The 20,943-nt window shown below is 39.0% G+C and overlaps 2 protein-coding genes across 3 annotated transcripts; both read left to right on the forward strand.

Annotated features, from left to right (window-relative positions):
* Nucleotides 1-991: 991 nt before the first annotated feature.
* Nucleotides 992-6,092, forward strand: LOC110057530 (transmembrane emp24 domain-containing protein 1-like). Its single transcript, XM_020764125.2, has 3 exons — nucleotides 992-1,294; nucleotides 4,776-5,057; nucleotides 5,508-6,092. Exons 1-3 carry the CDS (start codon nucleotides 1,124-1,126, stop codon nucleotides 5,727-5,729), a joined length of 675 nt encoding a protein of 224 aa, XP_020619784.2. The 5' UTR covers nucleotides 992-1,123; the 3' UTR covers nucleotides 5,730-6,092.
* Nucleotides 6,093-10,025: 3,933 nt separating this feature from the next.
* On the forward strand, nucleotides 10,026-20,391 carry LOC110057535 (uncharacterized). Of its 2 annotated transcripts, none has more exons than XM_020764129.2 (3): nucleotides 10,026-10,164; nucleotides 14,432-17,635; nucleotides 19,065-20,391. In XM_020764129.2, exon 2 carries the CDS (start codon nucleotides 14,464-14,466, stop codon nucleotides 17,617-17,619), a length of 3,156 nt encoding a protein of 1,051 aa, XP_020619788.2. In that variant the 5' UTR covers nucleotides 10,026-10,164; nucleotides 14,432-14,463; the 3' UTR covers nucleotides 17,620-17,635; nucleotides 19,065-20,391. The 2 variants fall into 2 exon arrangements, with proteins under 2 accessions (XP_020619788.2, XP_089133633.1); XM_089277507.1 differs by lacking the exon at nucleotides 10,026-10,164 and adding an exon at nucleotides 10,395-11,683.
* Nucleotides 20,392-20,943: the final 552 nt, after the last annotated feature.

Here is a 20,943-nt window from a genome sequence, read left to right on the forward strand (position 1 = left end):
CGTATCTAAAGAAAAAGGTCTTAAGACAAGTGGAAGCGAGGCCGAGTTGATTGATCGAGTTAACGTTCTCACCCACTCACGCGGGAACCTCAGTGCCAGAGATGCTGTAGAAGATGAGGAATCTCCCAATTCATGCGAAGACGACACAAGCTCAAAGTCCAGTGATTCTGATGACTCTTCAAATGGCTCTTCGACATACGTCGAAGAGTCGTTTGAAGTGATGTTTGTACCTGAAGAAGAACTCCAACAAGTAAACTAGTTATGAGGGAATCAATGGGAGGAGACGTTTTTCAGGGGGGGGGGGTTAGCCTTAATATTATCATTATGTGATGGGGGGTTGAAATTAATTTTTGCTCAATAAGAGGGGGGTATGACTTAGTTTTGGGGCATATTTCACCCATTTCCCAGCCCCTCTCCAAGTAACTATTGCACAGTCCCTTAAAATGATCAGGCGAAATTAATTTTCTCTCTGCTTTTTGCTCTTTGCCTTACATGTCGCCTCCCGCAATTGCAGGTTTACGACTGGTACAAATCTTTTACATGAGTTGATTTGCATGAAAATGAGACTGTGACTCAAAAGAAAAAGATCCAGTCTCGATGGACATGTGTCCTACCCACTCTCTTGCGTTTGAGCTCGTTGAATTTTTCCCTTCCCCCCACCGCACCGTTTTCATTTTGCTGGTACATATTTTTTCAAACTTCCTCCCTCCACTCTTTTCTCCTCGCCATCCGTCCCAGTCAGAAGTTCAGCTTTCCCAGTTTGCAATACCAGCACTGTCAGTATCCTAGGCTACTGACCATGAGTCTGGTTTGCAGAAGTCATTATCAGTGTGGGATCAGCCACTCCCACCCTTCCCCCATTCCTCTTTTCCCTTCATGTCACGCAATCTCGCAATCACACGCCAAAGCAACAGGTACTGCACAGAATCCTGGGAAGAGGGGGGGAAATCGTCTTACTAGCGGACACGTACTCAATGCGATACTGTGGTCGATAATATGCAGAATGCTAGTAAATTAACCATCAACTAGTTAGCATCTGCATTGCATTGCCAGGTCAGTTTAGTAATTGATTTTCAATTAGTAGAATTAGCTCGGTTTGTTTTTTCGTGCGTTTCTCCCGGGAATGCGGTTCCCAGCAAGTTGCATCTTCCTCAGCATACTTCTACAATGGCTTATTTTGCTGCCGATGTCCCGTGCGATGTTAAATGGTTTTACAACTGTAGTGGAAGCAGGGAAAGTGAACTGTTTTTACGAGAATATCAGTGATAACAAAACTTTGGAAATAGAATATCAGGTAAGACAAGATTGTGTTTTCAGTGATTTTAATAGAGATTCACGCTCTTCATCTTACATACTCATACTTACCACTCGGCTTTATTTACTTTCGGTCTGCTGTACAAACCAACGACGTTTGTGGAGAATTGTACCGTTGAATGAGACAGTAAGACTACAGATTAACACGTATAACTGTTTATTTCCATGTTATTCGCTTGCACCTGAAGTTAGCTTCATTTTAGCGACCTACGTTGCATTAATACTTACATGTAGTTGCTAAATCGAATTAACGACTGCCATACTGAAGTTTTGAACTGAGACAGAACTTGTGGTTGCACTGCCAAGCAACTGATGGTTTACAGAAAAATTCTTTTGTCTTACGTTATTATAATTTCAATTGAAAAAATAGTATGTGTTTTCCTATAGTTTTAATGCTAATTGAACCTTTAACTTTTACAATTTTTTGTATGCAAGGTTGATATGTGGATGTGCTTTTAATTGACACTGAAATTAGGTATTAAATTATTAATGCAAGCGTCTGGCTTGTAATCTAAATTTCCCTCCTCCCATACAGAATGTCAGGCATTTTCACACTTTGGCATCCCAGAAGTAATCATTGAAAAGTGCTTTAGGCCACCGCTATTGTGCACTGGAGTTTGAAAGTGACAGAAGGGAACTGAAAGTGACAGAAGGGAACAGCTGTTTAAAGAAATTCACATTTATTTTTTCTGTGCATCCTCAATGGGGACACAACTCATGTCACTATGTCATGCAGTGTCATGCATCAAGCATTCATAACAAGGAAGTAATATAAACCAGCTAGTCTTGGCTAGTTTGCTAGCTGAGACCTTTGCTTTATTTTGAATAGGCATTTTTCCCCAACAGGTTAAAAAAAAATTACAAAATGGTCAGTATGGGAATTTTTTCATCCACACAGCATCAAATCCTGCCATCTTGCGGCTGGCAAGCCTGTACAAATATGACCATTTAACTGTTGAATTAATTGGAAGTGGGGATGGCACATGGTGAGAATGCTCGCCTTCCTGGCACCATAATTGAGTTGAATCTACTACTGATTTTTGTCCTGGCTCGAAGGGTGTTTCTCCAGGTCCTCTGGTTTTCCTCTCTCCATAAAAACCAACACTTACAAATTCCAATGTGTAGTTCCAGAAAATGTTCATACCCACCCTCCTGTGAGGGACTTTTTCTAAGAGCACCCCACCCCTCTGGAAACAGCACAGATGCATGATAAACTGACATCAATTTGTTTTTTACAATAACAATATTGTATAAATTATAAACTCATGTCAGTCTGTCAGCATATTGACAATAAAAATTAGTTAATGAGCGTGTAGGAATTTCTACAGTTATTATAAAAATGCTTCGTAAGTAAACAAACATTGCAGGCATATTCAGAAAAGTTTTATTTTCCAGAAATATTAGGGCTACCGTCAGTGGTCTTTCCGACATCTGAAGTTTTGTCTTGTACTTCTTTTGAAGGGTCGCTGCTTTCAGGAGTTTATTAATTTCAGAATTTTATAGTAACTCTTTTTCGTAAAAAATTAAAGTCAAACTGCTTTTCTATAAAACACCTGTCAGAAAAGATGGTATGATTTACTGCTTGAGGTTCCATGTGCAATTTAAATTAAATTTAAATAAACAAGAAGATCTGTAAGATCTTATAACTGTGCTTTTAAAATGTAACTGTTTTCTTAGCTCTACAGTCGCAATGCAGTGCACATTCCAAAGTAGTCCTTGATGATTCATTTATTACAGTAGACATCACATCACTTGATCAACACAAACTGTATTACTGCACCATCAGTTGTAGCCTGCGAACGCAGATGTATTTCCGGCCATCACTTGGTTCAGCTGAACCAAGTGACAGCCGGAAATACGTCTGCATTTGCAGGCTACATCAGTCATAGCCATTGTGAAATCTCCGATGATGTAATGGTCTTAATCTGGAACTTTCTTTGGGATATATATGGGCATGATTGATACAAACAATTCAATAATAACACTATTAACAACAGCTTTCTTTCTTAAAAGTCACAATTAAATTTAATTGGTTTTTCCCATGAGTAAAGGACTAGCAAAGTAGTCACACAAGTCGCATAATTCAAGAATTACATTATCCACAGCTATCTTTAGTACGGTGGTTATTTCTCTACCAATGACGTAATCCTTGCACGTTCTGGCACATTCTTTGCTTGGGTTGCAAATATTCAATTTTCCTTCCGATCTCTGAACTCGCTTCAATAAAACAGCATGGCAATTCACTCCTCTTGTCTAAAAATACGAAAAATACTCGGAAAACTAAAAGGACTGTCGCTCGTGGCGAAATAAACTTGCAAAGTAAACATGATCTTTTTTGTCACATAGCGAAAGTGAAAGATGCAACGTCAGCACATTCCATGGCTGATGTAATACCTTTTTTAGCGTATTTATTATTCCCTTTGAATCCAACGTTTTAATAAAACCAAAAGAAAATATACTTTACACACAATAAAGAAAACAATATTGTAACATTGTCCGTGTATTAATGTTTCAACAGCTTTTGGCGAATAAACATCATAGGTTGGGTGATTCAAAATTTGGCTGAGAGGAAGTTTGTGTCTGATCACCGACAAAACTAAAAAAAAAATAACAAACCCCATGTAGAACGTGAACCACACTCGGCCCATGGCCATGCGGTTAATAAATTTACAATTTGCATTACAATGGTCTTGTAACTTTGTGATAGACACTATCATAGAATATAGAAGTTTTTAACAATTCTGTAAAGAACTGTTCTTGCCCCTTGCTTGTAATATTGATTGCAAATTTGCAGACTATCTGCTATTAATACTAATATTCAGCACCAAGATTTTACATCACACAAAAAAAGAAGTGATTCACTCCTAGTTTTAACATGTACTAACACACAATTTTTTTTTATAATTAAGTGCTGACCAATCATCATTATTCCTATTCTCGTGGAGAAGCTTTGACAGTACGTGTATTCAATTACAATAGAACTGCTTAAATTTAAATATAATGTAAATATAATTTAGTGAAATACTTGTTTGTCAAGGGATTTAAAACTTCACTAAAATTCAATAAACTAAAAGAAAGTCCTTTTTTCCAGTGAGCAACAGATTAGGGAAACAGAACAAATAGTTTTATCTCCTTCTTCAGATCAATGGCAATTTCCTGTTAAAAGATAAAACTAACATTCAATTCATAGTTTGCTCACAGAGCCTCTGATTTCTCAAGACTTTGTTATATTTATTCTTGCATTTTGACTGATAGATTCTATGTTGCAGTAGGTCTCTGCAGTAACTGATCACAGAAGACATGGTACTAAGGAAATCTAAAGCTTGGTTATCACCTCGTGTGCCACTTTTTTTGTTCTTACTACATTTTGATGTCGTCTGAGATTCATTGCTGTTCAAACAGGTGCATGGCAGCATGGAATCTATTTCGATTGTTAATTTTGTACCTCTTTTATCTAACAGGTGATTGAAGGAGGTGGAGAAATGGACATTACCTTTCAAGTAGTAGCTCCTAGTAAAGCACTTTTGGTGGATGACGAAAAGAAAACAGATGAAGTTCATTCTATCCAGGCAGCTGAGGATGGGATTTACACATTCTGTTTTGACAATTCATTTAGTATGTTGGCAGAGAAGATAGTCTATGTAGACCTCGGACTTGAAAGTGACGAGGTGGATAGCTGGCTGTCGTCACTGCAGGGAGATACAGACACAGAAATCCAGGAAATACAAATAGACAGCATTAGGGTAAGAACATCATGAACATGATGTATATTTGTATCAAAGAATTAAAACCAATTTTAGAGGTGTCAGAATTGTAGCTTGTATCATGTGCCAAGTGTCATTCTGTGAATTAAACAACCTCTTTTCAGTGTTAAGTATTTTGAGGGAGAGGACGCACTTTCAGAACACCTACTTCAACCAAGGCCAGTTGAGCAAAAGCTTTGCAAATTAGCCACAGATATTTTAAAAGTTTTGAAATAGATGCTAATCAAAATGACCACAAATCTGCGGCCTTTGTAATGTAGAGATTAATTACATGGATAATTTGTTGAAAAATTATAATTTGTTTTTTTTTGTGGGAAATGTTTTTGGGCGGCTGTGGTTAGAGCAGTCGTACTGTAAACTTTTTACTGGTTTTTTTATTTTTTGTTTTGCCGTTCCTGTGAATATTCATTTTTATGTTTTCCTTGGCAGACAACACTTGAGAATATAAGACTTCAGCTGGAAAAAGCCCAGAATTACCAGACGTATTTGACCAAGAAGAATTTTAAAAGCCATTTCATTGTCACCAGGAGTGGAAGCAGAGTATTTTGGTGGTCGCTTATACAAAGTATCGCCCTCATTGGAGTGGCGATTTGCCAAGTACTTATTGTGAAGAATTTCTTTGGCACTAACAGCACTGGACAAAAGATCTGAATAGTTTTATGCTGAAGTTTTAAATCAAGTTTATTTTAATGTTGTTTTTCAGGCAATTCATTCTTGCTTAAATTTTTTCTCTGTCTTGTCAGTTTAGACAGGAGCTCAATTTTAGCTGAAGTTTTCAAAATATAATATTCTTCCCCGAGCTATATTCTCCTGAAGCTAAGTTGAAGAACTCAGATATTTTTTCTGAAGAAACTTGTGTCACTGACAAAATAATTAAATTAATTATAAGCTTTTTTCAGGATTGAAGTAGTTGCCAAATTGATTTATTTTTCAAGCCATTCTTTATGTGATTGATTGTGGCAAATTCAAAGTTATAATTTAGTAGCAATAATTGAAATTATAACTCTCAATCTAGTCACGGGGTTTGTTTTTTTGTTTGTTTGCTTGTTTGTTTGTTATGTCAAGGCTAGAAACGAAATAATCAGAGTAAAGAAGGTTAAGTGAGGACAAGATAGTTATTTTGAGATATGTTTTGTGATGCTCAAATTTAAGTAAGGAACATGGCAGAGTGCACTTTGGTTTGTCAGTTCTTTGATTTTCTGAGGTAAGAAAAAGACAGAAAGGAAACGTTGGCAAATGGCAACAGAATGTAACTATTTCATAACATTAATAATGGAAAAAGTTCTTATTCTCAAACTGGCTGAGCCTAAATGGGTTTTTCATAACTGAGCTAGTACAATTTTCGCCAGTAGAGGAAAATTAAAGGACTTGAAAAGGAACTGAAACTATCCGTGCAAGATAAAGAAAACGCTTCCATTCTTTCAGAGGGTTTGATAATCACAGTTTCTAGAACAGACCCTATACAGTTACATGTATGAGCAAGGTTATCCAAAAAAAAGGTGGCTGTTGGCAAGAATCACCTGCATGTACTTCATGATGTTGGCCAGCTACACTGCTGTGCTCTTTTTTTGATTGTGGAGAAAAAGATGGCAAAATCAGCCACTACTATAATAGGAAAGCTGCTTACTTCAAAACATTGTCACAACCATGAATAGGTGACTTTATCATGACATAATATCCTCACTGCTGCAAATTCACAGTCTAGATTTGCACAACTGCTTGCAGCTGACCTTGAAGCTCAGTTGATTGAGACAACAGCGACCTGTTTTCCTTTGTCAAAGAAAACGTTCCTGGGAATGTCATAGGCATTAGTGCTTTCTAGCACCTACAAAATTGCTATTCCACATTGTATGTGGGTGCTACGCAGCTGGGCATGCTCACTTTGTATCGCCCTCTGCAGTGTGTTGGTTTGCATCTGAAGGACAGTTGACCCTTGACAAGCATTGAAATTTTACAGCATGTTTTGACTGCTACTGATTAGAGCTTTTAAAAAAGGTTAATTTGCTAATTATCACTCTCTCCCTCCTGCATGATGGACTCCAGATCAAGCAGGCCAGATTCAAACCTTGGTCGGGGAAATTCCGTGTACTTGGACAAGACTTTACTTCCTCAGTGTGTGTCTCCATTGGTAAATGGTTACTGGCAAATTTGATGCTTGGTGTAACCCTGCAATAGACTACCATCCCATACAGAGGGGAATAGAAATACAGTGGAAGCCTGATTATTCAAACCTCCAAGGAAAATGAAAATTGTTTTCAAAAATTGGGTAGTTTGAGAATTCGGGAATAAAAATTACAGTGTCCAACTGAAGGGAAGGGTTACAGTTATGTGGAAGTTCAAAAAATTGCAGTGGGGTTTAAAAATGCAGGAGGTGGGGGGCAGGTAGCCTGCAAAAGCAGACGTATTTCCGGCTGTTGCTTATCTCCGGTGGAGACAAGCGACAGCCAGAAATGCGTCTGCGCTCGCAGGCTAGGGGACAGGGATCCGCAATGCCCCACCATCCCATATGGGTGGTCAGGAAGCAATGCTCGAGTTGCTTTAGGCTGCTTAAATCTGTTGGAAAAGACAGACTTGCACAAAATATGACGCGACAGGTTGATCATTGATGACTTCAAAGGTTGCCTCTGTTGTCCGTTTTAAAGTGGTATCTGTTAGGAATCAAATACAGAAGTGTAGCAGCTCTCGTTAGCTTGTAATTCTCTTCATTGTTAGCAGCTGTTATGTTTTAGGGCTAGGGGCATTGTTTCTGTTGTTTGTTCAATTGTACACTCAAAGGGTAGCAAGCCATTCATATGAGACCTTACGACAGCTGCCACATCACCCATCAAATAAAGCTTGCGCCACACCCAGATTGCTCTTCTGGGTTTAATTCAGTTTTTCTGACAATCATCCCCTACCTCTTGTCTCCAGGCGACAAGAAAAACATCGATTTCAACATGGCGATGAAAATCGCACAGTAAATTTCCCATCTCTCTTTGCTTTCTTGTTTGCTTTTCTTCTAGGCTAACTTGAGAAAGGATAAAAGCCGATCGTGTACGATGCAAAGTCATGCATGCCCTGGAGCAGGCATGCCGCTCCTAGCTAGAACTGGCACTGAAGGTAGGACATGCAGTTCGTGCAGGACATGCGGTTCATGTAGAGTCAAAATAAAGTTTTCTTGGTTTTTGCATAGTTAGTAGGCTTTTGTGGTTCACGTAATGAGCGCGAAATGCCGATCAAGAAAAGCCGTTCTCAAACTCATGGTTTATACCAGCGTCTTCCTCCCGAACTTCGCTGATCGGTCTTTCAGCTTTAAATAAAGTTTTTGTTATTATTATTATTAAAAATTCATCAAGTTATTACCGTGGCGGTGCAGTTGGGCATCTGATCTTAATGGATTTTTACAGTTTTATTTCTCCATTTCCTCTTTAGTTTTAGTTTCGATTGAGAAAATATATCTAACACTCAAGACAATGTTTGACCACATTTCCAAGCACCTCGAAGTTCGTCAAAATACTCGTCGTCGTATTTTCAACTCTCTTCTCGGTGTTTGGAAATGTGGTCAAACGTTAACACGGTCTTTCGTGTTTGATATATCTAATACTTCGACAACCATGTTCTGAAAATCGTCTCATCCTGTGCGAATCATGTTGAACATGCTTTAGACTGCAGACGGTTATTTCCGTTAGTTATCAGTCTTTGGCAAATTTCTTCATTGTTCTACTGTGCGGTCGAAAACCTCGGGAATTAAAAAAAATCTCCGACCTTCAATCGGTACATGACTTCACCACGTGCATGATCACGAGAACTATTGTACGGGAAACTTCGGACCACGAGGACCGGTGACAAAGTATACAAACGCAATCAAATTGCATAAAAAAAAAAACACACGGTTTACTTTTAATTCCAAAAATAGTTATTTGAAACCTCGCGTTCACTATAACCTCTATAGACAGTCTGCAATCACAAATCAGAAATTGGCGCGAAAAGTAGGCGCGAAAGTGCAGCAGGTTCTTGCAGGTGCTACTGATCAGCAGATCAGTGACATCAGCAGCAACACCATTCAAGCTAGCGTTTCGGAAGCCAGACTTTTCGAGACCAGCGTCTCAATGTATAAATGAGGAAAAAACTTGAAGGAGAATTGCGGGAGACTCGAGATTCCCACTCAAAAAGCTAACGCTGGAAATCCTGACCAACGCAACGCAAAAACTTGGTAATTCAAACGTGCTCTGAAAAACCCTGTCAAACTAAAACGTTGTAAAACGTCAAGTTCTTACAAGGGCGGATCTAGGGTGCAGGGGGTGCGTCCGCCCTCCCCCCCCTCCCTGAGATGAAGCCATCTTCTTGGTATTCGCTTTTAAAATTTACGTCATTCCTTAGTGGTGCACCCCCTCCTAAGAAAACTCCTGGATCCGTCCTTGTCTTAGTCTCCTCCGCAGCTGTTTTTTTGGATGTCACGAGACGCTTCCCCAAAGTTTCTTTAGGGGGAGCGTTCCGTGACATCCCACAAAACGGCTGCGGTGGAGACTATCCTTGTCTTTGAAGGTCTTATATTTGATGAAACTAAAACCCAGCCGGTAAAACCCTATAAGAATGAGACCACAAATAATAATATAATAATAACAATAACAATGACAATGACAATGACGATGACAATGACGATAACAATGACGATGACGATGACGATGACAGTAAAAGTGACAGTGACAGTGACAATGACAATGACAGTGACAGTGACAGTGACAATGACAATGATAATCATCATAATAGTATTATTATTAGATTTGCATAGCGCTAAAATTATAAAATATTCTAAAGCGCTTTACAAAGTAAGATTAAGATTACAGTAAAATTATAAGAAAAATGTATTTCGTTTTATTATATGGCTCTGTCTCGCAAGGACGTTGACGACTTTTGGAACTTACTAGGTAAACAAACAAAAATGCCCATCTATCTTTTCTTATTGTATTGTCTTAGGTATCTTCACACATATACGCTTTGCGGACCTGGCGGAGAGAGTACCTCGTGGAAAAGGCGTGCTGACAATGGAAAACGGTAGACAAAAAGAAATTGCCCTCTGAGGCGTAAAAAGCTCGCCCCTCATTAGGTAAGTTTTAACTAGGATCATTTCCTTTGTTTCTTTAGAACTTAAGGTGTTGTTTTCATGCGATAAATCAATGGGAAAGTGCCAATTATTTTGATGTTAAAGCTCTTAAAGTACAACCTGGCTAATTCAGTCTCGTTCGCCTACTATACATTTGTGGTACAACAGTAAACTTATTAAAGCTGTAAGCTTAGTTAAGCTTGTTAAGCTTTTTAAATCTTTTGGGGTAATTTTTTTGCTTATTTGAAGGCCTTCCTGGCTTTAAAGCCTGTAAGCTCCGTTTAAGGACTAATGCTCACATCGATAGAGAGGAGAACTATTTTGGTAACCGGTCGTTTCGCCTGAAGTCACTGTTCACCAGGCGGACTAAAAAGTCCGACGGGAAGTTTTCAATGAAAAATGTGTCTCTTTCTTTAAACTAAACCAGCAAATAAGACGACATTGTGGGCATAATGAAAAACAAATTACACTCAATTTGTCTATTTACGCGAGGAAGGAATACCGAATGAATTAGTTGCATGGGTTGAATAAAAAAGCGATCGTTTCAAGTGGTAAGCTTATTACATGGACTGCCTTTTTAATTTCACGGCTCGAAAAGCGCGATTTTGATGGGTATGCAAAAACTCAGGAATAGTATTTTGTACGGGCCTGTCATATTGGGAGTTTGATATCTTCACAATTGCGGTTTTTATCACGCGAGCAGAGTCTTGATTTGCCTCTCTGGGTGCAATCCATTATGGGTGTCTGGAAAACGCGAAGGGTCTGCTAAATCTGCGAGCCAGCGAGCCATGCGAGCCACGGTGTGAGCCATGCGAGTCATGCGAGTCATGCGAGTCATGTGAGCCATTTATGCGAGGATTTTTTTTTTCTTCAACTGGTCTGGGAGGTCGTCGACTTTTCGCCAAGAAACTTAGATCTTGCGCCCGACTATCACTAAACTATCGCTATAAACCGCTCGCCCGCCATCTTGAAAGCGGAGATGACCGTGGGGACGAGTATAAACGGTACAACCTCGCTCCTAGGGTACTCTCTCTTTCCGGGCCTGGGAAATTAATTTTAAATAAAAATTTAGCTACAAAAGTGCCTACAATTGAAATATTCCCAAAAGAAAATCCTAATCTCACTTCGGTTACCAGAACTATTGCTGGTGCGGCAAATATGAAAAATGCTCTAAACATCTGCACATCGTGCCAAGTCTTGCGTCATAGTAATGGCTACCCTGAGAGTGATGAATTTTTTTCTTTGTTTCATATTTTTGTTCTTTGGAGAAAATTTTGTGTATTCAAATCGCCCAGGATCCGCAAAAAATAAAAACGATGCGTCAAAAATTTATTAAAGTTCAGGACTAAAGTAAAGAAATTTTCTGAGAGAAACGTATGGCTCCACCGCCCCACCGCTACTCGAATGGGTAAGTGAATGGTATCCATTGGCACCTGTCATTCATTGATATCCACATTGAAAATCATTCAAGAAAAAAGAGAACAGTACTTCAGGGCAACTCCGTGTATTGGCGTCAAGAATGGTGAGTGAATCGCGTAATTTTAACAGGTTCGCTCTTTAGTGAATCAGAGTTACCAAAACTTTGTCGGTTGGCTGACTGCTGCATGTGGTTGTCCCTTCCCTTAGAATTTAATATTGCGATCTTATTCATCTTGTTCCATTGCTCTTGTTCTTGTTCTCATGTGAATGTAAATGTAACAAATAAAAAATCTTAACATTTTTACTAGGACTCGCATGACTCGCATGGCTTGCATGGCTTGCATGGCTCGCATGGCTCGCATGGCTCACCCTTTGGCTCGCATGGCTTGCTGGCTTGCAGGTTTATAAAACTCAAACGCGAATAGCAAATAGTCCCGAATAGTGCGAATAGTGGTGAAGAATCGCAAAAAGTGTCAAATAGTGATGAATAGTCCTCAATAGTCACCACTTTAGATCTCATATCCTGTGTTGATTATCCAAATGAGCAACAGAATTTCAGTGAATTTATTACATTTTCTTCTCCAAACTCAGGCTAGGGCTGTCCATTGAATATCGCCGACATTAAGAAAACAGAAAACACAGGGATAACCAAATAAAAACGTATTTACGGTTTAGCAGCGGTGAAAACATAAGAAATTACGTTTAGAAACACCTTTTGTCCTGATAAGCATCTGGTTTTTAGTGGGAAAATGCCATCCTTCGTTGCTGTGAGGTTGACTGGGAGGGGTGTCTGGAAAACCCGAATAGTCCCGAATAGTGCGAATAGTCTCGAATAGTGCGAATAGTGGCAAACAGTCACGAAAAGTGGCGAATAACGACGAATAGTCGTCAATAGTCACCGCTTTAGGTCTAATATCCAGCGTTAATTAATTATCCAAATAAGTAACAGAATTTCAGTGAGTTTATTACCTTTTCTTCTCCGGACTCAGGCTAGTAGGCTGTCCATTGCCGACATTAAGAAAACAGAAAACACAAGGATAACCTAATAAAGACATATTTATGCTATTGCAGCGGTTAAAACAGAAGAAATTACATTTAGAAACACCTTTTGTCCTGATAAGCGTCTGTGCTTTTTAGCAGAAAAATCCCATCCTAGGTTGCTACAAGGTTAACTGCGAGATACTGAGTACCCTATTTGTTACTATTTGCCACTATTTGGCACTATTCGCCACTATTCAAGACTGTTCGCTAGAGACTATTTGCACTATTTGAGACTATTCGCACTATTCGTACTATTTACTATTCGCTATTCAGGTTTTCCAGACACCCTTCCATTATGCCAAACCGAATGAACAGAGACCAGTGAAGTCACCAGTCGGAATACCCAAGGAAAATGAAACAACATTTTCCAATCAATCCGGGCCAACCAAAAGGAATGTCTCTTATCATTTTTTATTCCTTTTCTGAATACCTTACATAAGTGAAGAGAAGTAGGGCAATGAACCGGTTTGTTCAAAATGGAACAGCAAATTTTGGTCAGACCAATAAGTTCAAAGTGGATCACCTCAAGAAGTGGTCCAGAATATTCCTGTCTGAAGGAACCGGAACAGACCTTTCCATTTGACTTCTAACCGAAATTTTCCGGAATCTTTGGCATAAAGGAAAGCACCCTCTATCTACCTAGGAAAATCGGGAAGAGGAAGGAGGAAGATTGAAGGAGACTCTGCTCACTGGTTGAAAAGCATACAATCGCTTACACATTTTTTTAGGGGGGTACCCTAGAAAGTTTTATATAGGGAGGTTCTCCCGTGAAGTCCAACCCCTTACCCTTTTGTATACAATTTTGACAGAAGAGGTATCCATCTCATAAATTTTCTAAACCCTTGGACTCAAGTTAATGAACATTATTATGGCTCAGGGGTACTCCCTTGTAAGGGCTGTAAACTAAACTATGTTTGGCCCCAAAGGACATGATTTTTAGCAGTTTTGGTCAGAAATAAGGTATCGATTTTGGCCATTTTGTTTTCAAATAGGGCATGGCTTTTGCATTCTTGTCTTGACTTGAGTATGTGTTTTAGCAGAAGCTACTTTTTCATCATTATCTCCTGTCATCGATAAAAACCATTAACAAAAGCCCTTCACAATGGCTAATTAGTCTGAAACAGGGTATCGATTTGAGGGTATGGTCTTAAATAAGGTAGGGAAAATCCCACTTGGTGTAAGGGTTTTGGAAAGCAGGCCGCACATCCATACCTAATTTTTCTGGGAGTATGGGAGAACATCAAGCATTACCATGAAGGGGTGGTAAGCAAAAACAAGTATTATTTGTTCCGTTCATGTTGTGGCTGGAGTCAAGGTGCTCTGATTTCCCTAACCTTTCATATCTCAACTTGTGAAATCCCTAACCTTTAATAATTTATACCTTAAGCCTGAGAAAGGTTGCTGCTGAAAAAAATTGATTTTACCAATAGACAAAGGTTAAAAGTCAGCTAGTGAAATCATTTATTTACGGTATGTATATATTAAAGTGAGAGCGTTGAACGCACTCTCGTAATCTCTGATTACTACTAGTTTATACCTTAAGCCTGACAAAGGTACCCCTTTCGGGCGGATTGCTAGGAGATGGTCCTTCAAAAACCATGGGTATTGCAAAATTTTCGTCGACTTTCACAGGTCTTGCAGTCCTTGAGTTCAACTGTATTTCAACAAGAAATATCTGTAACAAGGTGCTTAATTCATGAGATTTACACAGCTGATTTTATTTGGGTTTTGTTCGCAGAGAAAAATAGTTTCTTCTGGAAGATGTAAGTTTTACAAGGTTTAACCACATAAACGTGATTTCTCTTGACAGCATCCAGTACACCCAGTAGTCCAATTTGTAGTATGGCCAGTAAAGAGTACACACCAGAGGAACTGAATTATTTCCGTGTTTGTTACATCACCACCAACATTATCCGGGAAGGTCTGAGGATACTGTTCAAACAGGAATGGGATCGGTGTCATAGCAAAATACTGGGTGCATGGCAAGACACTGCAAAGAATGGGCTCGACTTTTTTAACAATGAGTCAAAGAAAAGTCGGAGGAAGAATTCAAGAGTTTTGGGAATTATCCAGAAAGGAAAGACAGAGGAATGGGATTGTACATGTTTCTTCTTTGCAATTCTCTATTCTGACTCACTTGGAAAACTTTTAAGTCCAACAACTGCCGGGAGTGTTGATGATCTACGAGTTTTCCGCAACAATGTCTTTGCACATCTCTCTGAAGCTGTTATTTTGGAAGCAGACTTTCAGGCACATGCAAACAGGGTCTTGAAAGCACTCAACTCGCTGCATCTTGACACTAAAGAGCTGCAAAGAATAATTAACCAAAGTAGTTTTCCCACTGGGGAACTTCAAATGCTTCAAGAGCAAGTTCATGTCTTGGAGGATGAGATAAAGGGTAAACCTAAGTCCTTCAAGGTACTTCCACTGGAACCATCTCACAAAGTTGTTCAGAGAAAAATGGAAGTGGAAGACATAATGCAAAAGTTCACATTCCTCCAAAACACCAATAAGGATGCGTCCATTGTTACAGTTTATGTCTCAGGCAATCCAGGTTGTGGGAAAAGTCAGATTGCTCGGGAGGTTGGCATACAGTTCTTTGAAAGAGAATCTGCCAGAAGTGACCCTGACAGTTGTACACTTGTGATGACCTTGAATGCTGAAGATGAACAGGCTATGCTTGATTCTTACTACAAATTTGCCTGCAAAGTTGGTGTTACAGAATACTCACTAAACAGTATCACAGGAGGAGAGTCAAAGTTGATGCCATTTGAGAAGATTTCTCATCTCAAAGTGCTGATAGGTGCCAAAGTGCAAAGCTATTCCAGTTGGCTGCTCATTTTTGACAATGCTGATGAACTGCAAAACACAAGAGATTGCAGGTGTCATGATGAAAACATAAGAGATTGGTTGCCTGACGAAGATTGGGGAGGCTGTGGACATGTTCTTGTTACTACCCAGGACAGCACAAACATACCAGTGGCCGATCCCCTGTGTCAACATGTCTCCCTGAGTCAAGGAATGCAACCCATGGATGCTATGAATCTTCTACAAAGCATTTGTCAGTTTTCTTGTAATGCTGAAGAAGAGCAAATTGTGCAGTTAGTTCTGAATGCCTTGGATAATCAACCCTTGGCCATTGCCTGTGCTGCGCTCTATGTTTGCTACACAAATGAGGGCAGTCAAATGAATCCTGATAAAATCTGGGGGAACTACCTCAAGAAATTGGAAACCTTGAAAAAGCGAACCTCAACAGAGACTGTTTATGAAAGGACAAACAAAAGCTACCGTTCTTCTATGACCTCTGCTGTCACACTGGCATTGAAAAGACTGGTGCAAAACCAAACCTTTGAACATGTGGTTCAGTTTTTGGCTATGGGCGCTCCAGCACCTGTTGAAATTGATCTCATTGTCAGCTTTGTAACAAAGCAAGACCCAGATTGTGATGGAGACGTGACTGCTGCTGAAATTTCCAAGTGCTCCTTACTGATGCAGTTTTGTCCAGATGATAGTTCCAAAAGGCTCATCAAGATGCACCAAGTTGTACATGATGTCTTCAGGGAATACCTTTGCCAAAATTACAGTAAGGAGCAGATTGCTGCAATCATTCTTTCATACATTGAAACTCTTTCCACTGCTGCCCAGCACGACCCACTTCATTTTGACTTGGAGTTTCATATCTCTTCACAAATGATGGCTCCTCATTTACAGTGGCTTACTTATACTATCTGGAACACCCGGTTTCAAAACCTAACAGATGTCTTGGATACAGGAAATGCAACTAGAGATGTCAAGAATTTACTGCAAAGTCCCGCTTTCTTAAGTTTTGGTGACATTTGCAGGAAACATTTTTTCCTGTCGGCGGCTGCAACATATTTTCACAATGCGCTTGAAATTGCAAAGAATGACTTTGATGGTGCCGATAAAAACAAAGTCAATTTTATTGCTACTGTCTTGAACAACCTTGGTCTTGTTCATCATGAGAATGGAGAGTATCAGTTTGCTGAAGATTGCCATATGCGTGCTCTGGAAATCCTTCAAAAGCTTAACCCGCAAAGCCCAACTCCCGAGATTGCAGATTCTTTCAACAAATTGGGAAATGTTCTCTTCAATAATGGCAAGATTGAAGAAGCGAGAGATTACTTCCAGAAGTCACTTGACATGAGAACGGCTCTTTTTGGTCATCAGCATCCTAATGTTGCTGCCTCACTTTCCAATCTTGGATCTGTGCACAGTGAGATGGGTGACCTGGCAAGTGCAAGGGACTTTTTCCAAAGGTCACATGTTCTGAGAGAAGAGAATTATGGTGAAATGCACCCTCACGTGGCAGATTCACTGAGCAATCTTGGAATCCTGTATAGTAAAATCTCTTCCCACAAGGAGGCAATACAGTACCATGAACGTGCACTAGAAATGCGTAAGAAACTTTTCTTTGAAGATCATGGACTAATTGCTGATTCTTATAATAATCTTGCTCTGGCATACAAGTTTTCTGGTCAGCTTGAGAAAGCAAAAGAATGCTTTCAATCTGCATTGCATATCAGAGAGAAAGTATCAAGCAAAGACCATCCAGCAGTGGCAGCCCTTCTGAGTAATCTTGGAGTGCTTTACATGTACCTGGGTGAGATGGAAAAGTCCAAAGCTGTCCTACATCGTGCAGTGAAAATCAGTGACCACCGAGTGGGAAGCTATATGTTTAACCTCGGATTTGTGTATCAATGCTGCCAGGAGTTTGGCAAGGCAGCTGAATATTTTGATGCAGCTGAGAAAACAAAAGTAAGGACCTTTATTCTTTGCGATGGTCACTTGATTGAACTCAAGTCAGAAGATGAAGGATCAAACCAAGACCCAAAGCTCGAAGGGTTTATTGCAGTTGATAAGCCTGGTAAACACTTCAAGTCTGTGCACCATTATTCATATGCTGTTGCACAAGCAAGTTCTCCTGATCCCTTTCCTCTGAAGAGATACCCTATAACATCTCCACCAGAAAGTGCATGATTTGTCGAGATTGCAGGTACATCCCTGTATTGTGCTGTTCCAGAAAATAACCATACCCCCAGGGAGGGTTATTGGACATTCCAAATGCAGGAGGGTCTCAAAAGAACCAAACTTGGAATTTCCAGGGGGATGGGGAGTTTCAAACCAAAAACCCTCTGTGGGAGAGAAGTGGACATTTTCTGGAACAACACATTGTAATCATAATGTTGAGTAGTAATGAGGTGGGGGGGGGGGGCACTGGGGTTTGAGGTATTGGACAAAAAATTATTTTTCTTGCGGTATTTCAGTAATTTTAATCTCAAAATGTGGTATTCTCTGAACCTGTGAGATGCAGGTTTTTCGCATTTTGGACGATACTTAAAATTATCCTCCAAGCCCTCCAACGTTTTCTGAGCCTTTACATATCATGTCAAGTCAGGAAGGAATTGTGTGCAGATCACAAACCAAATACACCATCTCCACAATAAGAAAGGACTAATACAACATTTGAAAGAAGGAGAAACTATTGAATGGTTATTTCCCTGGGTTTTAAGGATACATTTCCTAATAAAAACTTCATCAGTTAGTGATTTACCTGGAAAGCAATATTAGAGCTGTTGGAAGCACCATTGTGTACATCATAAAGCCTTTAATAATAATAATAATAATAATAATAATAATAATAATAATAATAATAATAATAATAATAATAATAATAATGGCATTTCGGGCAGTATATCCACAGGGTGGCTCTTCGCCTGCCCGATGCTAACTAAATTTACAATTGTAAAAAGGTTAAAAGATATCTAAGAATTTATATCAGTTTTAAGCAGTTGTGAAAGCTATTTTGGGGGTTGGGGGAAGCAGTTAAACTTCTACTGGCAGTATTAGGCCTTTCCAAAAATATCTGGATATTTTTGGGGAAGAAGTTTCCAAGATAGATATTTAGAAAATTTAAGGATATTTAGAAATATTTGTAGCTTTGTTTTGGCTTAGTGCTGTGTTTGCCTCACTATTTTCTTGAAGTAATACTCAGTGCTATGCAAGAAACAAACCAGTTGAGCCATTACCCACTCAAATAATATATTCCATATCACAAAAAGTGCCAATGGAGTAATTTTCCAAAATAGTAGATGCTGGTAACATCTACATGCCTGAATTTTCTTCCTCAACTCCTACTACTGCAATAAAATTTTGAAAATTTTGGTCTAAGTGATTGAAACTTGGTGTATTTCTAAAACAAAAATATGAGATATTTAGGGTTTTTTCTAGATATTAAGAAAAAATATTTGTGATGTTTAGAAAAAATTTTGAGAATTTCCGGAAAGTTGTTAAGGCAATTTGATATGATATTTGTGGAAAGACCTAACTGGTACCCTTCAGTTTTAAGCTAGTCAAGCTTCTTGTTTTGATTTTTGTTTTGCCACTTCCTGCAAAAATTGATTTCTGTGTTTTTATCTTGGCAGACAATACCCTTGAGAATATAAGACTACAGCTGGAAAAAGCTCAGGATTACCACACATATTTGACAAGGAAGAATTTTAAAAGCCACTTCATGGTCACCAGGAGTGGGAAGAGAGTATTTTGTTGATCCCTTATACCACAGCATCCCAAGTTTACATCTCAAGAAAAGCAAAAAATCAATAATTACCAGTACCTAACCATGTAATTACTCATGAAAGCGTCACACATAATTGTGCAAGTCTGTATGTGTCCTTTCAGATGACCGGCTGTTAGATTATGCAAGGATCCATTAAGAATTTGAGGGATTTAGAAGATGTTGTGCAGGGAATGAAATATCATCGATATAAAAATTTTGCTAAATAAATATGATCATTTAACGCATAAGATTAATAGTACTAGCTCACCTCTTGTGAGTCCCTAGTGGCTTTTGGTTGTCACTAAAGGTTTGCCATCCCCTGTCATTCCCTTTATGAATTGACTTCTTAAGACAAAGTCAAGGCTACACACCACAATTTTGACCGTTGTCCATGTGGAAGTGGTTCTCGTCCAGAAAATCTATCTGATCTGCAATTTTCTTGCCTACAGTTATATGCAGAGAGAAGCAATCTTGGAATGGCCCATAGAAAATGCTTGTTTTTAACATAATGTGTGGGGATTTTTGGAAATGAGACTTTTCCAGGATGCAGTGATCTTGTAAATTGTGGTTTGTCATGTTCAGACTTGCACAACACATGACGCTTTCATGAATAAATACGTATGTGGGTAATTGACTTTTTTCTTTTCTCGAGTCGTGAGGTTGGGATACCTGTGCTTATACAAAGTATCGCCCTCACTGGAGTGGCTATATGTCAAGTACTTATTGTGAAGAATTTCTGTGGCTCCAACAGTACTGGACAAAAGATCTGAACTGTTTGTTTTATACTGAAGTTTTATATTAAGTTCATTTTAATACGTTGTTTTTCAGGCGATTCATTCTTGCCTAAATTTTTTTATTTCTTGCCTGCCGGTTTTACAGGGTTTACATTTTGGTTGAAGTTTTCAAAATATAATATTTTTCCCCAAGTTACAGTCTTGTTCAGCTAAGTTGCTTCCCAAGAAACTTGAATGTGTCACTGACGTAATAATTTTTTTTCAGGATTGAAGTATAGTTGCCAAATTGATTTCTTTTTCATTAGTTATTCTTTGAGTGATTGATTGCGGCAAATTCAAAGCTATGATTAGTTGTACAGTAACTCTCAGTCTAGTCACAGGCTTTCCACAGGGTAAAAGTATTTGTTAGTGATGCCAATTCCGGAAATGAAATAAATCAGAGTAAATAAGTTAAAGTCAGGTCAAGAGAGATATTTTGAATGTTTTTAGGGATGCTCAAATTCAAATTGGGAACATGAGAGCACTTTGGTTTGTCAGTTCTTTGATTTGCTGACAGAGGTGAGAGACAGAAAGTAGCAATTGGCAAATGGCAACAGAATAAAACTATTTTCATAAAATTAATGAAAAAAGTCTTCTCAAACTGGTTGAGACAAAATGGATTTTCATGTTGGAGGTAACCCTGCAGTAGACTAGCATCCCATCCGGAGGGGAGTAGAAGTACAGTGGAATCCCAATTTAGAACCCTCAAGGGAAACAAAAATTGGTTTTAAAAAATCTAGCAGTTTGAGAAATCAGAGGTTAAATTGCAGTGTTTGACTGAGGGGGGGGGGGGGGGGGAAGCGACTTTTGGGTTTGAGTTGTCAAACCAAGGGTTCAAGTAATCAGGATTCACTGCACTCCTAATCACTTAATTAATGCTTCAGAAACCGGGAACAGCTCCTCCTGTACAGGCTATTTAGCCTGATGCAGTGCAGCAGACTTCACCTTCCTTTTTTTTTTGGGAGGGGGCGA

This window comes from Orbicella faveolata, unplaced genomic scaffold, assembly GCF_042242905.1.
Source record: "Orbicella faveolata isolate gen_17 unplaced genomic scaffold, um_ofav_v1 contig_46, whole genome shotgun sequence".
Lineage (NCBI taxonomy): Eukaryota > Metazoa > Cnidaria > Anthozoa > Scleractinia > Merulinidae > Orbicella > Orbicella faveolata.